The sequence below is a fragment of the Cydia splendana genome, chromosome 17 (assembly GCF_910591565.1).
Source record: "Cydia splendana chromosome 17, ilCydSple1.2, whole genome shotgun sequence".
In the NCBI taxonomy this organism is placed as follows: domain Eukaryota; kingdom Metazoa; phylum Arthropoda; class Insecta; order Lepidoptera; family Tortricidae; genus Cydia; species Cydia splendana.
In genome coordinates, this window is record NC_085976.1 from 15,168,716 (window position 1) to 15,192,794 (window position 24,079).

General features: G+C 38.7%; 1 protein-coding gene across 1 annotated transcript in view; it reads left to right on the forward strand.

The window, feature by feature from the left end:
- Positions 1-5,231: 5,231 nt before the first annotated feature.
- Positions 5,232-24,079, forward strand: part of LOC134799023 (uncharacterized) — a 36,037-nt gene continuing 17,189 nt past the window's right edge. Inside the window, exons 1-10 of the mRNA XM_063771445.1 lie at positions 5,232-5,978; positions 6,435-6,533; positions 7,529-7,646; positions 9,537-9,613; positions 10,827-10,934; positions 12,082-12,199; positions 15,462-15,559; positions 17,919-17,963; positions 21,620-21,780; positions 23,250-23,344. Of these exons, the coding sequence (XP_063627515.1) occupies positions 6,492-6,533; positions 7,529-7,646; positions 9,537-9,613; positions 10,827-10,934; positions 12,082-12,199; positions 15,462-15,559; positions 17,919-17,963; positions 21,620-21,780; positions 23,250-23,344 (862 nt within the window). The 5' untranslated portion in view covers positions 5,232-5,978; positions 6,435-6,491. The remainder of the gene's footprint in view (positions 5,979-6,434; positions 6,534-7,528; positions 7,647-9,536; positions 9,614-10,826; positions 10,935-12,081; positions 12,200-15,461; positions 15,560-17,918; positions 17,964-21,619; positions 21,781-23,249; positions 23,345-24,079) is intronic.

Sequence of the window (24,079 nt, forward strand, 5' to 3'; positions counted from 1 at the left end):
AACTAAGTAGAACGAGAGTCCGACTCGCACTTGTTTTCTTTTAATTTAAAAAAATTCGATAATGATACCGAACTTAATGCAGAAACCTAAACAGGTGCTTTCATAAATTTATGATTGCATGGGACAAATCGTCCCCCACCCTTTCATCCACACCGCAAAAATCAAGGTGGCTCCCGTTCCTAAAATGTTCTACCCAAGGGTTCTAAGGACTCACTATGCTAAAGGCTATCTCATCATCATCAAACACCGTAATTCTCATAGCTGTAACTCACATCGTTATACTATTCAGTGAGCTGGTGGTCGAAAGTAGGTCTACATTTCGTTTTTTTCTCTACATTTTTTAGTAATAAATATATCATGTGTATACTTTTTATAACGAGGAATAGTAGGGCTTTTTCATGAAATTTTTATTTATTGTGTATATATTATAAAAATAAGAAAAATTTAGGCATTTATTCGGAAAATAATAAAATTGCATTTTGTTTTAGTATTTATATGAAACTGTATAAATTAAATATCAGAAATTAATTTAACATCCTTGATTTACCCGAAAGTGATACCAAATTTTAAGTCAAAATATTGCATCAAAAATTCGGTAAGCTCCCCTTCCTAATACAATCTGCGAGTCAAAAGGCGCATCTGTGCAAAAGAAAATTCCATCATCATCATTTCCGGTAAATCACACTTTTTTGTCGTGAACACCACGGACTAAACGGAATCGGACTGCCAGTATAGCCCACCGCAGTCGAGGTGATTGAGTGATTGGTTTAGAGTGGGTAGGTAATGAATGGCGAGCGTATGAAGATTAGAGGGTTCACAGACGTGTGTGTCTACACATCTGTGTGGGAACTAAGGACTGTGCTACAAGACAATATTGTGTTTATTTACAGTGAACAATGTTCGTACTTCAGCCTGCCGTAAAGGTGAACAGGTTCGAGTTTGTCTCAGTGAACAAGTGTATAAGGTACGTAGCTAAGTTATTTTGCTTTGGGGCTTAAGCCGACCCAATGCATACGCCGAATGCATATTTGCAGCGCGTGGCGCTTAGTCCGGCCAGTCCGCGGCAGTCCCGCGCTTCCGGGCCGATCCTTCACCGTGGGACGGGGCCAGCGTATCGACGCAGGTAGCGTCCCCCGCTGAAGGGACGCTAAAGGGCGAGCAAGGCTTCAAGGCACAAGAGTGCAGCCGTCAGGTCTCTTGCCGTCGGAGGCCTGACGTCTCCAGAGTTGCGGGTAGTAAGACGGTGCAAAGGGCGCGGCCGATCAAGTCGTTTAGGGCCCTTACGCACTAGCGGTTAACCGCGGGGGCGGCTAACCGCGCGGCTAGCCACTTTTCCAATTTAATATGCAACCGCTTGTGATCGTACGCACTTAACCACAACAAATTTTCAACCGCGACGGTTGAATGAAGAGCTGCGGCCCGCTTCGCGGCTGGCCGCCAACTTGTCTATACGCACTGGCGGTTCAGGGTGCGGCGAGCCGCCGATGAGTTTGTAGCCGACGTGTCCATCCACTACAATATTGTTTAGCATGTAGATATAGAATAATTTATTAATAATTAAAAACAAAATAGGTAGATTATTTTTTAATTTATCTTCGGGCGGTTCATGTCTTGAAAATAACTTGCGAACTGGCCAAATTCGTTGCGTGTTTCCAGTAAAGGATGAATCCAGTATATTTTTTTATTTTTCTTTCGTTGTTTTAGGTAGTACACATAACACAAGCTACCTCGGCGGCGTCCATTTTGTTAATGGACCATGACGCCGTGCGGTCCAGCCGCTTAGCGCGGTTTCATCGCGGTTAGCCAGCCGCTATGACAACCGCGTCAGGCGGCTGGCCGCTCAAACGTACCGCCTAAGCGGCCAACCGCTAGTGCGTAAGGGCCCCTAATGTGGCGTGTCTATATATTCGTACCTGCACCGAATTAATGAACTTTAAATTAACTTAATAATTTATTTTTCATTTTATTATAGAATTTTTTTATTGACATGTAAATGAGATAAACATTTATCAATCAATCATCTGAAATCTGAATAAGTATAAAAACAGTTTTTTTCTTTGAGTAAGTATAATTATTGCAATCGTTATTAAAATGAAATGAAAGTCAATAAATCAATCTACATATAAATAACTCTTAAGGCGTACCTAAATTTATTTAATGTTACTAGGTGTCACACGAAAACGAAGACGAAAAGAAAACTGAAACAAAGGTAACGGATTGGAAATAAAAATCTTGGAACACTTTTTATCTTAGTAAACGAGGTCGTGATTCCAATGTAGAAATAACATAAAAAATCAATATTACAGACAAAAAAGTGTAATATTCAAACTTCTAAAAATCCAGTAATAGGATTGCCGCTCTAGTATGCTCTGTATGAAAAATATTAATCACAATTGCTTATAAACCATGGTTTTTCACGAAGGTTTTTTTTAATTATTGCACTTAGTCATTTGAACTAAGGAGATTATTAAGTCAAGTATTTGTTTAAAATCAAGCTTCAAATGAATATTACTTCCAAATACTAATTATTACAATTTCAGTTTATTCATTATTAAAGAAAGTTTTCATATCTGAATAACTGATTAAAATTTATTTCACGCAATTTTAAATGGTGGCTGTATGCTGAATTGGCTTCTGCCTTTCATGCCTTTACGTCAAACAATAAACAACATGGCGGACGATCCCTGTTATTTTACCGTATTTAAAATATATTTCGCATAAAAAAATTACCCACCTAAACATTTTCATTCAAAACTTTGCCAAGACAAGACAATACGACTTTCACTGTCAATAAGTTATCACTGATAACTTATCAGATGTCATGGTAGAGTCAAGCTTCTAACTCAAACATGCCCTAACCTCTACCCACCCACCATACGAGAACAATTGGCAATCGAATTTGAATCAACGGTATTAGAAAATAGAGTTGAATTTGCCTTGCTTTAAATCGAACGAAATTAAACAAAAGCAACTCTGTTCCATTCCATTTAATTAAGATTTAAAATTCTATGGAGGTAATTTGTACTAGTATTACGACATTGAACCCCAAGAGACTAACCCCCTTATTCATAAATGCGCTACAAACCTCAATTAGCTAACAATCGTTTGTCCTTCTGTCATTTTCACTTATGTATTTGTAAGAAAGGGATAAAACATAATTGAACTAAATCAGGCCCGTGAAGTTTAATGAGTAAGGGGGTTACTCTTCATGCTCTAACTTCACAACCTCTACATATACCTACACTTTATAGTCAAGGGTGGAAGCCCTAAACGACGGCGTTGCATGAACAAAAGATTTCCTTTGGCAGGATTCGTCCTTAAGACCCAAGGATGGATTTAACCTTTTCGATGCCAAAACATATGTGAAAGCACTCACTCATACGCCAAGCTGTTTTTTGCAAGACACCGAACTAGAGATGTTACATGTAACTATCGATACTAAATATTATTGAAGACTATTGAAGAACTTAGTGTAAAATGGACCTACGCATGCTGTGTTTATTCCTTTTAATTTCTTTCAGTTAAACACTATGACATTTGAGTTTGTACAAAAGGGACACATGTTTAAAAAAATACCGGTAAAAATATTGTTTGGTATTTTTTTAAAACATGTGGCCCTTTCGGCCTCGACACCAAACCCGTTCACAAAAAAAGCAGTCGCTGGTCACTGCGTCGACCAAACTGCGTAATTACTTTAAAGAGGAATACATTTTCTATAGGTATAAATAATTTTGACACATCCGGACGGTGAAGTGCATTCCGAAGTTTGAAAAACGAATTCCGGATTGTGCTTTCGCTTTCACTCATACGAACTTAAGAGGGAAGAGGATGGCACGACCCGAAGTTCGTTTTTCGGATTTCGGACACAGTATAATAAATAGTACTAACGTACAGTATGGACACTCCCTGCCTCCCGTTGAAAGTGCCGCCCACCCGCTCTCGGTTACCTCGCAGTTACCGGCTGGCAAGGACGCGACGACGCGGTGCGCAGAGCGGAGGCCACGTAAAATATTCAAATATTAAACAAATATTTACAAAACCTATCAGAACACACTGAAAACAACACAATATCTATATGAACAAAAAATCATGTTTTCAACTTACGTAATATTTTGGTGGCCTGAATTTCCTTACAAAAATTTTGTTACTTCGTTTATACTGACTCAAAATAGGAAACTATTGTATAAATCGAGCTTAGATACCCACCTTACAACTTAATACGATTCTTATTTCTACCTAATTCGCGCAATGAGTTTTGAGTAATTGAGGTCATCGAACTTGACAACAAAATGGCGGAAACCCTAGCACGTCTTATCTCACTCACACAAGCATGGTACGCGTTCACCTACACGAGCTTAGACTGTGTGCGTAGGAACGCGTTTGTTTCATACATTTGATCGCCAGTGTCCGAGGTGTGCTTCGGAGTAGGGCCTCTTAGTTTGTGCTTTGCGAAAAAATTAAAGTTACTTAAATACTTATGATTATTTTTTTATATAGTGTGGAAAGATATGTAGGGCCCTGGAGGGAAACTACCTTAAATCCTTAAGTTGGCTCATTTTACTTAAAGGAGACATTCCTTTATTTTTAAAAAGAAACAAAACTGCATTCAAACATGTTTCTTTTTTTCTTCAATTTTGCTTGTTAAAATTGCGTGTCACGCTTAAACTGCTAAACCAATTTAGTTAAAATTTGGTATAGAGATGGTTTGAGTCCCAGGGAAGAACATAGGATACTTTTAATGTCAAAAAAATCCCTTAAAAATGAAAGGTAAGGTGTAGGATTGTATGGGAATCAATAAACGCTGAACCGATTTGGATGAAATCTATGTCTACATTTTTTATTTCGTTGAGAATGATACTAAACTTGACTTAGAACCAAAACTTAAAGAATTATTAACCTCAGACGTCGCAGACGCTTAAAAACCCCCCACCCCCCACCTGCATCATAAATCTCGGTGGCTCCACTTCTTAAATGGGTGCATTACATTTGTTATAATTACTTTTCATATATTATAGTTTGATATATCGTTATTTTGAATAACGTAATAAATGTCATATTACCGTAATACCTAATTAACGGTATACATAATGTTATTATTGGTATAGTGGTCATAAGGTATATTTACACTTCGTCTAATATACATTGCCATAATTATTACATACTCTAAAGCATATTATTTGTTATAACAAGTGACATCACATTATTATTTATGTAGCATAATAGTTGCATGACATAAATGGGTTAGGTTAGGTTGAAACTGCGACTCCGCACAAACCAATAACTACCTAACAAAAGGAGGGTTAGGTTAGGTTAGAACTTTGACCCGCCGTAGAATAAAATATTCTATCATAAAAGTGGTTTAGGTTAGGTTTGAACTGCGGCCCCCGCAGAACGAAAACCGTGAAAAAGTAGGTTAGGTTAGGTTAGAACTGCGACCTCCCTAGAATAAAATAGCTAGCAAAAGCAGTAGGCCTACGTACTAGTTATAAAAAGTATGTAAAACTTTACGTTATCACTAAATGAAATATGACAAAAAATGTTATACGATATATGTATTTATACTTGATAAAATTGTATGAAGTATTACGTTATACAAAACTATAATATAACAAATGTCATTATAAAACATGTCTATATACTATTTGAAAATTATATTACATTAGGCATTATATCAATGACAGTTTAGATGAAATCACTATATAATAAAGGAAACGTATTATAAAAAATACATTATAACATACAATAATATATCAAATGGCGTTATAACAAATGTATGATAGATTTTTTATAATTATATTAAACATTACACACCCTTCTTAAATCCATCCTTGGGTCCGAAGGACCAATCCTGTCAAAGGAAATCTCTTGTTCATGCAACGCCGTGGTTGACCTTTTTATGCTCTGAGCACACTCAACTATTAGTCAAAGTATGTGGCTTGGCCGTTTCACCCGTTTCGCTACCGCCACATGGGCGCAAGGTAATAAATTTCTTCATTGTTAATTACTTTTACGTTATACAATAGTTTTTGTAGTAACCATAGAGAGAAAAAATAATAAGCAAGTAATATAAATCATATGAGTAAAATAATATAGTAATATTGTGAAACCTGGACGACAGATACACTCTTACATATTATTTACATAATAATTAGATACATTTATCCCCTAATTTAAGGGGGTGATTTACTAAAAATCCTGAAATATGTATTTTGTTATTTCACGGAGTCCCTATAACAATTGTCAGGTCTCTAGCATCAATTGCTTTTTGTTATTTGTGTACTATTACATAGCAAATTTGATATTTCCTGGACTTCAGGAAGTTGAAGTACATGAAAGTCTATGAACTTCGTCCATGGTTTCTATTTATTTTACATAGGTTTCTTTAACTAATGCTCCCAATACCCCCATACTAATTATTTTCTGTTTATTTCAAGGAAATACTGGAGCTAAGTAAAGACTGGGACAAAATAGTTAAATATTGCAACCATCGGATGACTTGTATCGTGCAGTGTCTATATGAGCAAACCGGAATTGTAAGTGTTGATGGTACTTTGATCACGGATGTACACCTGCAATAATATATTACACAACGCAACCAAGGCAGCAAAAATATCTGAAACACGATCTTACTTGTAAAGCCATAACAGCGTGTCACATATTTTTGCGGCGTTCGAAGAGTAATATATTATTGCAGGTGATTGTACAACCAGCTGCATAAGTGCATGTCCAATTTATGATCGAATTCCATTTATAATGTGTCCAAGAAATTGACAGCTCGCTGTGCACCCAGCTGCAAAAGTGCATAGCCACTTGATTGTGCAGCTCGCTGTACATATAACCGAATAATAATGTCACTTTTTTTGCTAATCTAAATTGATCTTTAACTATCACCAGAGATCGGACAAATTTGCGTCATTGCTCGCAATAATGTTGACATGACTACAAAATTGATTAAATAATTAATCATTTAATTAATTTCTTACCTGAGGTTTAATTTTTATTCCTAATCAATAAATAACACAAAGATTTCTTATAATGTACATTTATTAAAGAAAATAATCAGTATGTTTTCCAAATTTTCTGTAGGTACTTCAAAAAACTTCAAAGCTACAACATTTATTCAGCAAATATGCCACAAGGGCACTTTTACACGTCAACATTGAATTTACGTACAAGCAAAAATAATAGCAAATATCAACAATTTTATGTTATGACTCATTTTTTTTATATCAAAAATATATTTATGTGCTATTTATTGACTAGGGAACAAAATTAAATCTCAGGTAAAAAAATAATTAAAACAATTAAATGATTAATGTAATGGAGTCATGTCCACATTATTGCGAGCAATGACGCCAATCTGTCCGATCTCTGGCTATCACTGAAAAGATAGTTTTATCACAGGAGACTGGAGAAAAGGACCCGAAAGAGAGGATCCAGCTAGAAGATCATGTCTCACTTGCACTAGTTACAGTACAGTCGTAAATTGGCCTATTGCTTCAAGCTTCTTATGGCTTTTACTTTGCAGTTAGATGCGAACGGGCGGTACGTGGATAGTATATTGCTAGAATGGTTGAAGATTTCAGTATTTTCGGGAAATATTACCCAAGACCAAGCCACAAAAATAGCTACAGCCTGCAACAGGGGTAAATAAATATATTTATTTAAACATTCTTGCACAAGATAAAAAAATATGTACAAAAAGCGAACTTAATGCCATGAGGCATTCTCTACCAGCTATCCGTATTCTGAAACGTGTGGAAATATAAAAAAAATGCGCTGGTAGCTTAACGGTAAGAGCGTGCGACTTTCCGGAACTCGCAGGGTTCAAACCCCGGCTTGTACCAATGAGTTTATTGGAAATTAAGTACTTATGTATATTAATTAACCCTTGATTAAATATATATTTAGCTGTCAAAATTAGTAAGTAATAGTACATTGTGCAACGTGGGGGGTAAGTGGAATATTGTACGAGAGCCTATTAATTTATTAATTAAAATTCGAGTAACAATATTCTTACCCCCGGAGTTACACACAATGTTTTTCATCACACTTGCGAAGAAAAAACTAAATTTTAAGCGTAATGACATTTCAAACTTTCTTCCACCATATTGAAATTTTTTGGCAGTGTAGGCATTGAAGGCACAGACCCATCGACATTCAGGTACAATTGAAAATTGGCTATTAAATTAATAAAATTTAATATTTTGAAACATTTTTTTTTTAATAATAAACGTCGGTATTTTAAAAGTAAAACTTCTTTTATACCTTGCCTTTAAGTCGGACTCGCGTTTCAAGGGTTCCGTACATTAAGTCCGACTCACGCTTGACTGCACATTTCTAATAGGTTTTCCTGTTATCAATAGGTAAAGAACTATTTGGTGTATTTTTTTCAAAATTTTAGACCCAGTATTTTCGGAGATAAGGGGGGGGGGGGGGATTTAAGAAAATAGTCCTAAAATGACCATTCATTTTATGACTATTTTCTTAAATTACTAAAAATATGTATATTTGAAATTCTCAAGATGAGTTCTTTCATTTGATATGTAACTATAGTTTGAGAAACTTTATTTTTTAACTTTCTCATTTACCCCCCAAAAGTGCCTCCTATGTTTAAAGTTTATTTGTTTACGTTACATGTCCATCTTTGGGTCACTTATTTACATATGTGTACCAAATTTCAACTTAATTGGTCCAGTAGTTTCCGAGAATATAGGCTGTGACAGACGGACAGACAGACAGACGCACGAGTGATCCTATAAGGGTTCCGTTTTTCCTTTTGAGGTACGGAACCCTAAAAAGCTGTAAGGGAGTTACCGATTTTATTTCACAATCCATAACTCCCGCGGGAACAATAGGCCTTTGTCCTTCAGTAAACCTTCATGATATAAGGGATTTTTCGAGCAAGTGTGATGAAAATACATATTCTTTATTGCTCCAATAACAATAACAACACATATTACATGTAACATTTTAAAGAAAATTTAGATAAAAATTATAACAAGGAAACAATTGGCGTTCTTCTCTAAAAAGCGATCTCTTCCAAACAACCTTTGAGTAGCGGGAAACAGGTAGAGCACATACATATTATAATATAAAAAAAATGAAGTGATTGAAGTGACGATTGTGTATTATCTGAGCAGCCTCAGGAGTAAGACCTTAACAGTCCGTGCTAACAAAAGTGTTCTAAATAGTGTATTATTCTTATTAGCTGTGCGATTGTACTACTAATATTACCAAAATAATGAACTGTTGATAGATTAAAGAGTGTACTGCATAAAGTTATAAATAAACGATAAATGTTACTGTTTTACAACGAAGTTTATTTTCTACACCGAAGACCTCAGCACTCCAGTTACAACGAAAAGCGCTCCTAAGGAAGCTGAGCGCTAACATTTATGTATATAAAACTATTTAGTTAACCATACTATAATATGTATATGACCCTTTTCCGCGATATACTACGTTTACAGAGTTTTATTTCATAGGTATGTAACTATCGCGGTAACCGAAGACAATATTGTGCTTATTTACAGTGAACCATAACATTTCTACCAAGGGTTGTGAGAGGGCTATAGAAGTGGCAAAGTGCATACATACAGAAACAAATAGGGTACGTAGCGAAGGTACATATATGAAATCTCGCTTAACACTTATAACGCCACACCTACCTATCTTGTGCGTTTCGAAGTTTTAATGATTGTACCCTTCAAAACAAAAGTACCTATTACTTTGCTAATCCACGATACCCCTTCCCCAGTGGATTATTCACAACGGATGTAGTGAATATTGAATAATCCTTTACCATCGCATTTTCACGGAAACGCACGAACGTAATTATGCTATTTCAGTCAGTCTCATATCAGTACAAAAAGCACTTAGGTTAACTACGAACAAATACGAAAGTTTCCGAGAAAATACGATGGCAATGGATTTTTCACTATACATCTGTATATAAATATATAGAAAATATCCATGACTCGGGAACAAATATCAGTGATAAATAAATAAATAAAAAAGGAACGTTTATTTTAATAATGAAACAAAATAACATATAATCTAATCATAAAACGAATTAAAAACCTTTGCATCAAGAAAAACCCGGAGCGGGGGTCAAGGTCCCTTTAAAGCATGCGACGACCCAGCTCCCGGAGGAAGGACTTACCCTCAGCGCATCAGCAGTCTGAGATCTCGACAGCGAGGGGGACTCAGTACCGAGTATTTATCTTTTTTACGGCGCTACGCGCTGTTTTTGGCCGTAGACTCCTACTTTCTAGAGTATATATCTTCTTAACGGTTCAACAAAAAAATATGAAAAAAATATATATAAATCTACGTTTTATGTACAACATTCGTAACGTTTGACTTTTTTTCTGTGAATGTTTGAAAACAAAATATCTGCAAACAAAAGATATACGAGTATAGCGCCAACTGCGCGCCTCTGGGCTGTATCTTATTCTTTGAACCTCGTGGCGGTGCAGCGATACAAAATTCACGTACGATCGCAGTGAGCGGGGTAAGCGGGTGGTGTACAGAGCGCTTAGCTCCGCCCAGACGCTCAAGGGCATTGGGCCTACCTATCGTCTTAAGGGACGCCGCGTGCTCAGCAGCCGCTCCTGCTGACCGCATTGTGCGGCTAAGATGCGAGGTGGGTTCGCATCTTAGCCGCACAACGCGGCAACGCAGCGAGCATGATGAGCACCTTTGCGTCGGGGGCAGCCCGGGACGGGCTTCGTAGGAGGTTTACATATATATAAGTTTCTATTAACTCTCGTTTACAAATGTTGCCCATGCCCCGTTACTAATTATTTCCCATTTATTTCAAGGTACATTCTCCACGGGAACCGGACAGTTTAATATACTTGATAACTATTGATTGTCGAAAATCTCATCCTGAGTGTTTAATGTGGTGTATTTTTGACAAAATGGAAATCGTAAGTTTTTATGGTATTATGGTATTTTATCATGGATGTACTTCCAGCTGCAAAAATGCAAGGCCACTTTATTATCAATTGAATTCTAATATATTCACGAGGGTTTGTAGGTACTTAACTAGGTACATACTTTTGCAGCTCAATGTAGGTACTAAACCGAAATTGATCTTAATCATTGAGAAAGGCAGTTAATGGCAGAAGACTAGTAGTGGTGAATTGGCATTTTCTCGTAGTCTTCTAGAAATCGATTTTCGCTCATGTCATCTCCGATATGGGTATATTTGGTATCAGTACATTCAGTATGATAACCTGAATACAAATATAGGTATGAGATACGTTTCCAGTAAAAAAATGTAATTTTACCCGACTGCATCAGATTAAGGAGGGTAATGTTTTTCGAGCGTGGGTATGTCCATTTATTTGGCACGCCCTTCAGCCCAAACGGTTGAACGCTTTTTTGACATATGAGGTGTTGTTCAATTCGCCAGAATTGTGGTAGTGACATAGGCTACATACATTTTGAAAACAGCGCCCGCAAATGAAAAAAGGGGGGTGAGATGAGCAACATTTACTATGGGATGGGACCAACATCGAAACCGCGAAAAAAAATTTTATGAAAAGCCAAAATGTATGAAAAGGCTAAATTTTTTTTTTCGCGATATCGGGGTTGGTCCCATAATAAAAGTTGCTCAGCATAATCCCAAAACCGCTGGCAATCCGGTAGTTCTGATTTTTTGCAGACCTATTTATGATGTTGGCCCAATTAATAATCCAAGTTTGAGACCTCGAGCGCCGAACGCAACTTTCTCAAAAATGTAAAAAACCGCGAAAATTTCGGTTTTATTTTAGATTTGGGCGATTATAACCCCAAAAGACTAGTTTTTTATGGTACCTTCTCGGGGCGTTTTTTAAGTAGACTAAATTTGCTACAATATGACACTAGAATGATTATTTTTTGCTGCCGCCAGCCCCCCACCAACCAACCCAACAACATACACGGTTAAAAGTGGTTAAGGTTTCTACGGGTAACAAATATATCAATCCCCAAAACTATAGAGGATTATGTCTCACTCGCACTAGTTACAGTATAGTCATAAATTAGCATAATTATTATTCTAGCTTCTTATTTATTGTATGTACTTTGCAGTTACAAAGGGGCAGTTGGTACTCGGATTTAAAAATGCTAGAATGGATGAAGTATGCTATTGATATAGGCATGCTTACTCAAAACCAAGCCAAAAATGTCACTGTATCATGCAAACGTGGTAAATATATTTATTTACTTATACATTAGTGCATTAAAGAAAAACTGAATGTAGGTACAATAGGTAAACTTATATATTATATAGTTAGTACACAGCGCTATGTTTATGTATACATATAAGGTATTTATAGGTATGTAGTACTGGTTTTCTCTTTATTTATTGCTCTCGTCTTCCTTTATGTGTATCCAAAATTCTCATATTGCTATTTGTCCATATTAAATTGTCTGTCACCTGTTAGTGTTTGATCCTTTCGCATTTTTCAAAGAAGAATGGTAGGAATTTCACTTAGGGACAGGAAAACAAACAAGTGGCTTCGGGAACATAGCAAAGTCACTGATGTCACCAGACGAATGGCGAAACTGAAGTGGGAGTGGGCTGGACATGTCGCCCGGAAAGACGGCTCGTGGTGTAAGAGGCTGGTAGAGTGGAGACCCTGGGGAGAGTCACGCCCAGTGAGAAAACCAAAGATGCGTTGGTATGACGATATCAAAAGAACAGCTGGATCAAAATGGGTTCAAAGGGCACAAAATAGATCAGAATGGCAAAAATTGAAGGAGGCCTACATCTCAAAGATTGAAACGGGCTAAAAAGAAGAAGAATATTAGTAGATAAATATGTTTTCCCCAGTTTTTCCGGAACCACGACCGCTGTAAAAGGTTTTTCTCAAACATGCAATGAAATATTGATGTTATGTTCCTTATAATAGGCTGCGAAGTATGACGTTTCAGGTGCGGCTAGGACAAAAGGTCGTTAATGGAATTTCATACACATCTTGCAGGCCTAGGCCGGCAAAGTCCTCTTTTTTAATTTTCATTTCACAGATATTTGTGACACAGCATCGTGGCTATTTGCTTTATGGTTCGTAATGACACTGCCACTACGCCTATAAAAAAAAAACAAAAAACAATGTTTGCTATAATTTGCAGTTTTATTTGTATAAAATCAACATGAACTTAATAAATAATACATTCTATAATTTTATAATTTTAAATTATAAATTTAACTACACAAATAAAAACATTTAAAATATTTCATCTAAACGTTAGCGGTAAAAAGGTCTACTCAAACACGCGTAGTTATATTTTTTAAATTGTTATGGAGGTAAAGTTGAAAAATATTCATTCTGTTTTATTGGATTTATGGTGCGTTGTTGATTTTTTGACTTTAATATGAGTTCCGACGAAATAATGAAATTAATATTAATTGTAATCGTAGGCGTTGGAATTGGCAGCGTAAGCAGAATTGATTTTAATAACTTGCTGCCTCTGCCGCCAAGTCAAAGACGAAGTATGTATATGGTTGCTTATGGCAATTTTATTATTTGAGAAACTAAGAAAAATGGCTTACAGTTTATTAGAAACAGTTTTGTGGCATATGCATATAAATGAATGTAACTACAAATTCGTCAACACTGTGGAAATTATACTTATTTACTCCGTGCATAAAGCAACGATGTATGTGAAACATGATATCAACATGAAAGACTATGTAAACATATGTGACGAAAACGACAGTCAGACGGACACAAGGCGAAAAAAATCAAAGATACATGAAAATATACGGGTAGTAAAAATACACGACTCGTGTAAAACATACGCGTGATAATGATATAGGTACGTGTTGGTTATATTTTGGGTGTACTTTACTTTTTTCTATAAATAAAATTTGGGTTTCGTGGATTTTTTATTTTATTTATTTCATTGCATGTTTGAGAAAAGCACTATACATACCTCGGCGGGAAATGGGGTTGCCGGCCGAAGACATATAGACGGCCGAGCGAAGCTTCGCTCGGCCGTCTATATGTCTTCGGCCGGCAACCCCTTTCGTCCCGGCCTCTGTAGTAATGTACTATTAAGGGGCTACCCCACGCCAATGACCTTCGATCTGAATCCCTTAGTATTCTAATGTTTTTTGTAGCTTATTATACAGCAACGGCTTTAAGCAATACAGTATGTATCTTAACGAAAAGCATTTATACTCAAACCTTTAGTCTAATGTTTAGGTCATACTGAGCAACTTTTACTATGGGATCAACCCCGAAACCCTGCAAACTAGATACGAAAAAAAAACCGGCCAAGTGCGAGTCGGACTCGCAAACGAAGGGTTCCGTACCATTATCTATAAAAACGGTCACCCATCCAAGTACTGACCCCGCCCGACGTTGCTTAACTTCGGTCAAAAATCACGTTTGTTGTATGGGAGCCCCACTTAAATCTTTATTTTATTATGTTTTTAGTATTTGTTGTTATAGCGGCAACAGAAATACATCATCTGTGAAAATTTCAACTGTCTAGCTATCACGGTTCGTGAGATACAGCCTGGTGACAGACAGACGGACGGACGGACGGACAGCGGAGTCTTAGTAATAGGGTCCCGTTTTACCCTTTGGGTACGGAACCCTAAAAAGTGTTTTTTTAGACAATGTTTTAAAAATTCATAAAAAAATAAGTATTCATTTCTTTCATAATCCGGTGGACAAAACCGGAGATAAAAGATTGAAAAACCGATAACCTTTTGTCTTATAATTCTATCTGGCGGCTTAGCACGGTCGCGTTTTTATCCCTTGTCACCATGCCTGTCACGTTCTAACAAGTATGTAAGTGCGAAAGGGACGCGCATAGTGATAGTCGATAAAAATGGAACCGTGCTGAGCCCGCTGTAGTGCAATAAAAGGATATACGATACAAAAGTTGTCAAAAATCGATAAAAACCTCGGGTAGCCCCTTAAAAACTTCATTTCATCAGAACTTTCGCGGTAACTAATACAATATTGTGTTAGATTCCTAAGGCCCACTTGCACCATCCCAATAACCCGAGGTTAAGCGGTTAAACCGTTAACTTAGTGTCAAATTGTACTGGTAACCATGGTAACTCCAGGTTTAACCCGTTAACCTCGGGTTAGTAGAATGGTGCAAGTGGGCCTTAGTGTCGTAATGGGCTGGATTAGATCAAAAATCGCAATTGCGATAATCAGAGCCATCCATCCGCGCCATGCATCCGCGGGACACAACATAGATTTAAATCTACAAAAAAAACCTAGGCTTCGACGACGGGGTAGCCCTACCGCAGCCCAGAACTCCACCATTAACCAGTCCTCCTCATATATGTATTTTTCTTTTCTTGTTTCAGTTTAATTAAACTTACTAACCTTGTAAAATTTGAAAGATTAATTGTTAATGGCTATGTAAAAATAAAGCGGAAATGTCGATGAAATGTAGGTACATGGTGCAAATAAAGAAAACAATATTTTGTTTATTTACAGTGAACGAGAAGAAGCTAGAACCATCCCAACTAACACCTGATATTTCGTGCGCTAAAGGCGAAGAACTGAAAAAATGCCTGCTTGCAGAAATAGACAAGGTATGTACGTAGCTACAGTAAACCCCGCTTAACCCTTTGAACGCCACGCCTATAATTTGCGGCGCGTCAGTGTGAACCTTATAGGAATGCAAGAAGGCTATTGGGCTGTAGCTGCGCGCATTAGTTGATGTCTTTGGCAGTCAATTGTTTAGAAGATTCTGAAAGCCCCCCACGTTAAAAACGCGTCGTAAGTGGAAAAAAAGTATAAAAAAAACAAGTTCCAGGCACTGTGAGAAACGACTGAGAAATCGTAACCTGATTGTATTAAGCGGTTCCTAACTGTAGCTATATTTTTTTCAAATCTGGTATCACATAATTATTGAATAAGCCCCGCAGTAAGTTCAAGAAACCTTGTGTTGTGGTTACATTATACAAATACTTAAATACCATTTAAACACCCATGACTCAGGGATAGTGATCGGTAACAACGTTTTAATTTAATAACCTTAACCTTAGGTTAATAACCTTCATCTGAACCTTAATTGACCGTCTCCTTCAAAATTGTTACTTTCCTTTACTTTAACTCGACCAGGCCACCATGGAATTACAACGTTGTTACCGATCACTGCTCAGAAAGAAACATCTGTGCTCATCACGCAAATAAATGCCGTTACCGAGATTCTTGTGAGTGTCCAAAATTCAAAATATACGTTTTTGCGGCATTTTAAACGGCCGTATCTTTTTTATACGTTAACTAAAAAGCTTGATTCTTTTCCAGCTTCAAGGGATTAAAATATTATGAGAATAAAAGAAAACCTGAACCTGAGAGTGAAAAATAGGTAGAAAGATTGTATTGGGTACAAATCCCGAGGAATTCTAAAATTCGATCGTCGAACCATGAGGAATTCCAAAATTCCACTTAGCCCAATTAGCTAACTACAAGGAAATGTAAAATTCCACTTAGTCCAACCATCGAAAAACTAGGAACTCTAAAATTCAACTTAGTTCGACTGTCGAACCATGACCAATTTTCAGTTTCATTTATTTTGATTAATCTGAACACACTTGGGTTTATGAATGGGTTTTTTTCACATTACTTCGTCGGCCGGTGTCAAACATTAAACGTATACCTATTAACATTTTTAGGGTTATCGCGTCATGCATCACTTTAGACTGAACTAACATAGTATACAAATACATTAACTACTTAGTTTAGTACAGTCACCTGCAAAAATATGTTACACAGCGAAGGCCGCAAAAATATCTAACACGATCTTATTTGTAGAGTTATAAGAGCGTGTCACATATTTTTGCGGCCTTCAAAGAGTAACATATTATTGCAGGTGACTGTACCTACGCTAGTAGTCCTCAGGTTCGATTTCTGTAAGGAGAATTTGTTGGGATGAGTACGAATTTTTTTTCGCGAGTGATAGATACTTCCTATGTACCTATGTATTCAATTTAAGTACCCACATGTGTTAAGAAAGACTATCGATTCTCTACAGATCACCCTGTAGAGAATCAGTCATGAGACGTGAGCAGGACTAATCCTGCACAATCAGTAACTGATAATTGATCGATCACCGTCGTATTTAGGTGAAACAACCACACTTTTTCCTATTTTTTAACTTTTTGGTGAGGGCAAATTTAATCCTCTACAATCATGGTCACCCTACAAGACCTAATTAATAAGCATAAAACCTCTTTAATTTTTGATTACGAAGAAAATAAACTGTCAAACTTAAGTGAGATACGAGTTTCATAAGTAACCAGACCGCGATGACAGTGGTGACATTCAATTTGACACAGAATATCGGTAGTTTAGTATTCTAATTTTAGGGTGACCACGCATGTCGTAAATAAATTAATAACTTTTTTTTTTCAACACGACTCCAAAATTAACGTTAACCTCACTAATACTGATACGAAAGTGTTGCTTATCATTTACGAAATGCGCAGTATTAGTCCTGCTCACGTCTCCTGAATCACCCTGTATACAAACGTAGTCATCACTTTCCTCTCTGAATATAATATTATATAATAATATTTTCTATATTGACATTTAGTACTTATATCGACATTATAGAAAATATTGTATTTAAATCATAACTATACCCGACCGTTTGTTTTTTTTTTTTTTTTACTTTATTAGAGTTTGGAGCGTTTAAAAATGTTTATGAAACCTGCTTTTCGCTCCAAATTCATAATAATTAAAAAAAATGAAAAGTCGGGCTTAGCTATGAAGTCTAAAATACATCAAATTGTGTAATTTTTTTTTAATAATATTAATATTCAGAGAGGAAAGTGGGAATAATTTTTGTATGGAAAACTAGTTTCGAGGCACTCGTCCCTTTTCGTCTTAACATCCAGTTATTTATATTTTGTAAAGATCACGCGTAAATATGTTTTTTGTTAATAGATATTACATATGAATAAACCCGAAGACAAGGAACAGGATACCCAGGTAACGGATAACATAAAAATATTAGTATTAAAAAAAAAACTAAATCTACAAATATGTATAGGAACAGGATTGCCGCTCTGCCCTTTTGTGTGACAAATAACTGATTGTATGATTGGGGGGTGATTTTCTGAAATATGTATGTTATTATTTATAACATGGAGTCCCTATATCAATTTTCAATCATTTTTTATAGAGGTCTGCCTCTAGCATCAAGATTTGCCGAAGCCTGTAATATGAAATTCCATTCCCTAGTTAGAATTTTAGTTTAATATTTTTGTTATACTATATTTAAATAAATAAAAAACTTCCCTAGTTTATGGGGTTGGGGGATAACATTTCTAACATTTCGAGTTTTTTTGTTCTCTGTGTACTAAATATGTACTACCTTACCTTACTTTGTACCAAATTTCAGCTTTCTAAGAAGATCTAATAATTTTGATGATCATCTGTAGTGAGTCAGTGACGAAATCAGGGTTTATTAGATTGAAATTTAAAGTATAAGACTACCTCTTATACTGGAGGAAAAGGCAGCGAGTGCCCTTCACATGCGCTTTGCTTGGCTCGACTTATCAGATGTAACATGTAAGAACGTTTTCACACTGTCCGATCCGATATCTGATGTAGGATCCTACAATTCCTACCTACATCCAATTCCTACAAGATATTTACAGGTATATACCAGTAAATATCTTGTAAATATTAATGTCTGGTACCTCAACTTCTCTCTTTATCTCTCTCCTCGCTGGCCACTCTGGCTCTGAGCAATTGCGCTCGACACACTGGCTCTGAGAAATTCTGCTGGCCACTCTGCCGCTAAGTAACTGTGCTCGTCACACTGGCTCTGATCAACTCCGTTGGCTACTCTGACTCTGAGCAACTTCGCTCGTCACACTGGCTCTGAGCAACTCCGCTGGCCACTCTGGCTCTGAGCAACTCCTCTGGCCACTCTCTGTTGCCCCCTCTCTTTATTCCTACATTGGTGAACTTCCGACATTGGACAGCCCTGAAGACTCTAACATCCTGATGACGCCACCCGCAGCAAACCAATTCCTCTCTCTGAGTGTGCCACCTAGCATGCCTCTGTACACCCCCAACCTGAGGGTTCCTTAAAAGGAAAGCAAAACTCAATGATGATGATGATATCCTGTTATTCCTCATCAGGGACATAGGGCTCTCAGAAGGGATTTCCATTCTTCGCGGTCCAGCGCGGCCTCTTCCAGCTCCGCCCAGCCGAGGCCAACTGATGCCGCCTCTTTTTCCACTGTGCGCCTCCAGGTGGTACGTGGGCGACCTTGCCCTCTTTTTCCGGGAATTTTCCAAGTCAGCCCTTGCTTGGATAGGTGATTGTTTGGCCTTCGTAAAACATGTCCTATCCAGCACCATTTTCGCAGAAGTATCTCCTTAGCTAAAGGGTTTTGGCCAGTCAGTTCCCATAATTTAATATTGGAGATGGTCCGTGGCCAGTAGACTCCTACGATTCGCCGCAAACACTTGTTTACAAACACCTGGAGTCTACTGGTTATGTCTTGCTTGACGGGTCATGTCTCGCATCCATATAGGAGGACCGACTTTACGTTCGAGTGGAAAACCCTTAGCTTGGTGCGGCGAGTGATGACTGTGGAAGTCCATACGGGTTTCAACTGCGCATATGCGGCGCGGGCTTTATTGATGCGAGCTTCAACATCCGCTTCTGCACCTCCCAGGGGGTTCATAACACTTCCCAGATATGTAAATTTTGTTATAATAGGCATTGAATTCGGGTTATTATAATGTAACCATAGGCTTTGCATTCGGGGCGTGCAGGCGCATAGCTTTCGTTTTAGTACAGTTGATACGCAATCCCTCTCTTCCTGCGGCATCGGCCAGGTCATCGGTCTTCGACTGCAGATGGTATTGTGTCGTAGCGAGTAAGCACAGGTCATAAGCGAAGTCAATATCTTCAAGGGTTTTGCCATTGACCCAGGGCAGCCCCCTTTCCCCTTGACTGGTAACTCTGTGCATCACATCGTCCAAGACAATCAGGAACAGCAATGGTGACAGCAAACAGCCCTGTTTAACTCCAGCAGTGACGGGTATCGGATCTGACAATTCGCCCCTGTGCATTATTCGACAGGTGGATGCCTCATAAAGGCACTTGATTATTTCTATGACCTTGACTGGTATTCCCCTTTGCTTCAGTATTCGCCATATGCTTCTCCACTTTACCCTATCAAAAGCCTTTTAGAAGTATACGAACAGGACATGGAGCTCGCTTTTCATCTCATGACACTGCTCTAGGATCATGCGCAGGACGTTAATCTGATTCGTACACGATCGTCCTGTTCTGAATCCACTCTGTTCATCCCTGAGTCTGCAATCGACAGCGGCCGACATTCTGTTCAGCAGAACCTTACACAGCACCTTGGAGCAGACAGGCAGCAAGTTTATTCCGCGCCAGTTGGAGCACTGGGACAGGTCTCCCTTCTTGGGTAGCTTGATGATTATCCCCTCCTTCCAACTTTCAGGTACTCGTCCCGTTTCCCAGATGTCTACGAACAGGGGATGCAACACACTAGCCATTGCCCTCGGGTTGCTCTTCAGTGCTTCCACCGGGATGCAGTCATTTCGGGGAGCCTTTCCACTCTTCAAACTTTTTATAGCACAGGAGATTTCATCGACATCTGGAGGGTCAACTTTTATGTCCAGGACCTCCGCTGTTTCAACTGGTTCTCCCTCGTCAAGCTCGTCATCCAGAGTACGGAAGACTTCCGTAAAATGCTCGTGCCACCTACACATTTGTTCTTCAAGCGTTACGAGTATCTTTCCAGCTTTGTCTACTATGGGTCGTGCCGCAGCTTTTCTATTGCAGAGCTCTCTACCGGCCCGGTAAAGTTCTTTAGTGTTCCCATTATGTACTACCGATTCCGCTTTTCTGGCAATAGATGCTGCTCGCCTACGCTTGTCCCTTTTAGCACTGCGTTTTATGTCGCTTTCACAAAGGAAGTACTCATAGGCTAAAGTTTCTTTCATGCCTAGATCGCTTGCAACGTAAAGCCTGTCTTAAAACTAAATAAAATAAATAAAAACCCTTCTCATCACATTTAACGAATACTGACAATAATATAGCGAAATAATGGACTACAGAAAAATGTATTATTCTAAGAAAATATACTGCGATGATTATTGGTTAGTAAGAGGGCATAATCGCGTCCTTCGAAGGCCTCTGCGATGCCTAAAGGCCATTGACAACCACTGAGCCAGTAACGATGAGAACTCAGGGCGTGGTCAACGACAGGCTTAACCCGAAGCAAACAATCAACTTTTCGTTTTTATTATTATTTCTATCTCTTATAAACTCACGGGTATATATATGCCCGGTCATTTGATAGGCGTGCGTGGGGATACAGATCCAACACGTAGAGGCGCTTTGAAGAAGTTTGATTTTATGTAATTATTATTATTATTTTCTTTTCTTTTTCTTTTATTTACACCGTTGGTACAGTACGGAAGTCTACCGTCTCCAATTCTCCCTCAATTGCTCAAAGGTTAACTGAAAGAGATCCCTTAAAGGGATAAGTTCGCCTTTGTACTAATGACGAATGTTATTTTTCCTGTCTTGTTTTGATTTTAATACAATAAAATGTTTTACTACTACTACTACTACTACAATCAAACAGGTTTGGAGCCGCGAGCATCCCTGGACGAATCGAAGCTGCTACGTCAACTTGGGCCCCAGGTGCCATCTGGGCCCAGCCGCCTCCGTCATCCCCGGGCACTTACTGCGGAAGCTCATAGATAAGACGGAAAAGTGCGACCAATGCAGCTCGAAAAACAGAAAGTAAGTTCCTGCTATCACCTACTTATGTCAAAAGGCAATCCTTTCGATCTACATTTTGTACTCCAACGCCGTTAGATTAGCAATGTGCAACTTGCAGTACATTCTCAAAATATCCAAAATTTCAACATAGAAAGTTCCCGTTCAGATTAGGGATTATTTATTATACTCAATATTCTTAACTGTTGACTCATTGGCGTCTATTTCGAATGTCATGCTTGCAAATCGTAACTACAGTAAAGGGCCATAAAGTTTGCACATCGGAATTTCGGCTTCGTAGAGCGTTGTCTCTTTCATTCTCGTTGCCTCCAATATTCTCTTTCTAAATACCGATGTGCAAACTTTATGGCCCTTTACTGTAAATATACGAAGACATATTAACTCACATTTATAGACGGGTCTAACGCGAACTTTATTCAAATACCTTTATTTACCGACGTTTCGACACAGGTTTCACTGGTCGTGGTCGCGGCTAACTGATGTCCCAGCAAAATGTCAAAACAGAGATTTGTGCAACTACCCGACGAAAAGTGTATGGAAAAGTTTGGGGTAGACATCACATTTTCAAACCACCCACTACACATAATGTTAATTATTGTCAATAGCATAGTCTAATAAAACATGGTCTTCTCTTCCCAGAATGACACAAGCTTACGTCACAATAACATTGCCACTTTATATTAGCGCTATCGCATATTATCATATAGCGCTGTCGCATGATGAGGTAGGCTTGTGTCAGTCACGTGACCACGAAAAGACGGGAAGAGAGTACCAGGCGGAGTATATTATTATACCATGGTCCGACACGCAACACTCACAATATCCACGCACACGTCCGAAGATAGATCCTTTGGCTTTAACTTCTGTAACACTGGTTCCCAAGTTGGCGATAAGTTGAAACCATCCTCCCTATTAACATTCCTGGGGTGTTTCTTGATTTCAATTGCTTCTCGCACAACTCGAGGCTAATAATGGCGTTCAGTGGAGACAACTTTTGGTCTATGCAACTCAATCCAGTGATTTGTGCCAGATGTAAGAAGATGTTCGGCGCTATTGTGCTCTTTCACCCTCTCTTGCACGCTCCGTTTTGTTTGTCCAATGTACACACTTCCGCAGCTACAGTCTATTTTGTAAACGCCCGGATTTTGGTATGGAATGACATCTTTTGGACAGATCTGCTACTTTGAATAACGGCTGGTATACAGACTTGATGGAGAATTTCTTAAGTACCTACTGCTCCAATTTAGACCCGTGATTGATTTGTTAGACCCGTCTATAATTAATATGTGTTCAAAACGCGAAAGTTTTAAGTATTATAAATATACGAAGGTTTGGCAATAAACATTCAGAAGAAAATACCGACAACATTTTCATGGGAAGTTTGCAGTTTTGAAAATTCTCTTTGGCACATAGCTACGTTACAAATGTAATATGCTGATTAATATTTAGAATAATAGTGTATTCTTTTAAAGGGTCGGCTTGGTATGCACACGAGATAAAGACAATGTTTATCAAGAGATGGATAGATGTGTAATGCAAAAAATGAATTGCCTCGGCGGCCTCGCGGGTACGTACACTGACTGTTAGCAGGCGAAGTGAAAAATCAGGCCTCACGTCCAAACTGCATCGGCGGCGTTGCGGGTACGTACACTCACTGTTAGCAGGCGAAGTGAACAAGCAGGCCTCACGTCCACACTGCATCGGCGGCGTCGCGGGTACGTACACTGACTGTTAGCAGGCGAAGTGAACAAGCAGGCCTCACTTCCAAACTGCATCGGCGGCGTCGCGGGTACGTACACTCACTGTTAGCAGGCGAAGTGAACAAGCAGGCCTCAGGTCCACACTGCATCGGCGGCGTCGCGGGTACGTACACTGACTGTTAGCAGGCGAAGTGAACAAGCAGGCCTCACGTCCAAACTGTACCGGCGGCGTCGCGGGTACGTACACTGACTGTTAGTAGGCGAAGTGAACAAGCAGGCCTCACGTCCAAACTGCATCGGCGGCGTCGCGGGTACGTACACTCACTGTTAGCAGGCGAAGTGAACAAGCAGGCCTCACGGCCACACTGCATCGGCGGCGTCGCGGGTACGTACACTGACTGTTAGCAGGCGAAGTGAACAAGCAGGCCTCACGTCCAAACTGCATCGGCGGCGTCGCGGGTACGTACACTCACTGTTAGCAGGCGAAGTGAACAAGCAGGCCTCACGTCCAAACTGCATCGGCGGCGTCGCTGGTACGTACACTCACTGTTAGCAGGCGAAGTGAACAAGCAGGCCTCACGTCTAAACTGCATCGGCGGCGT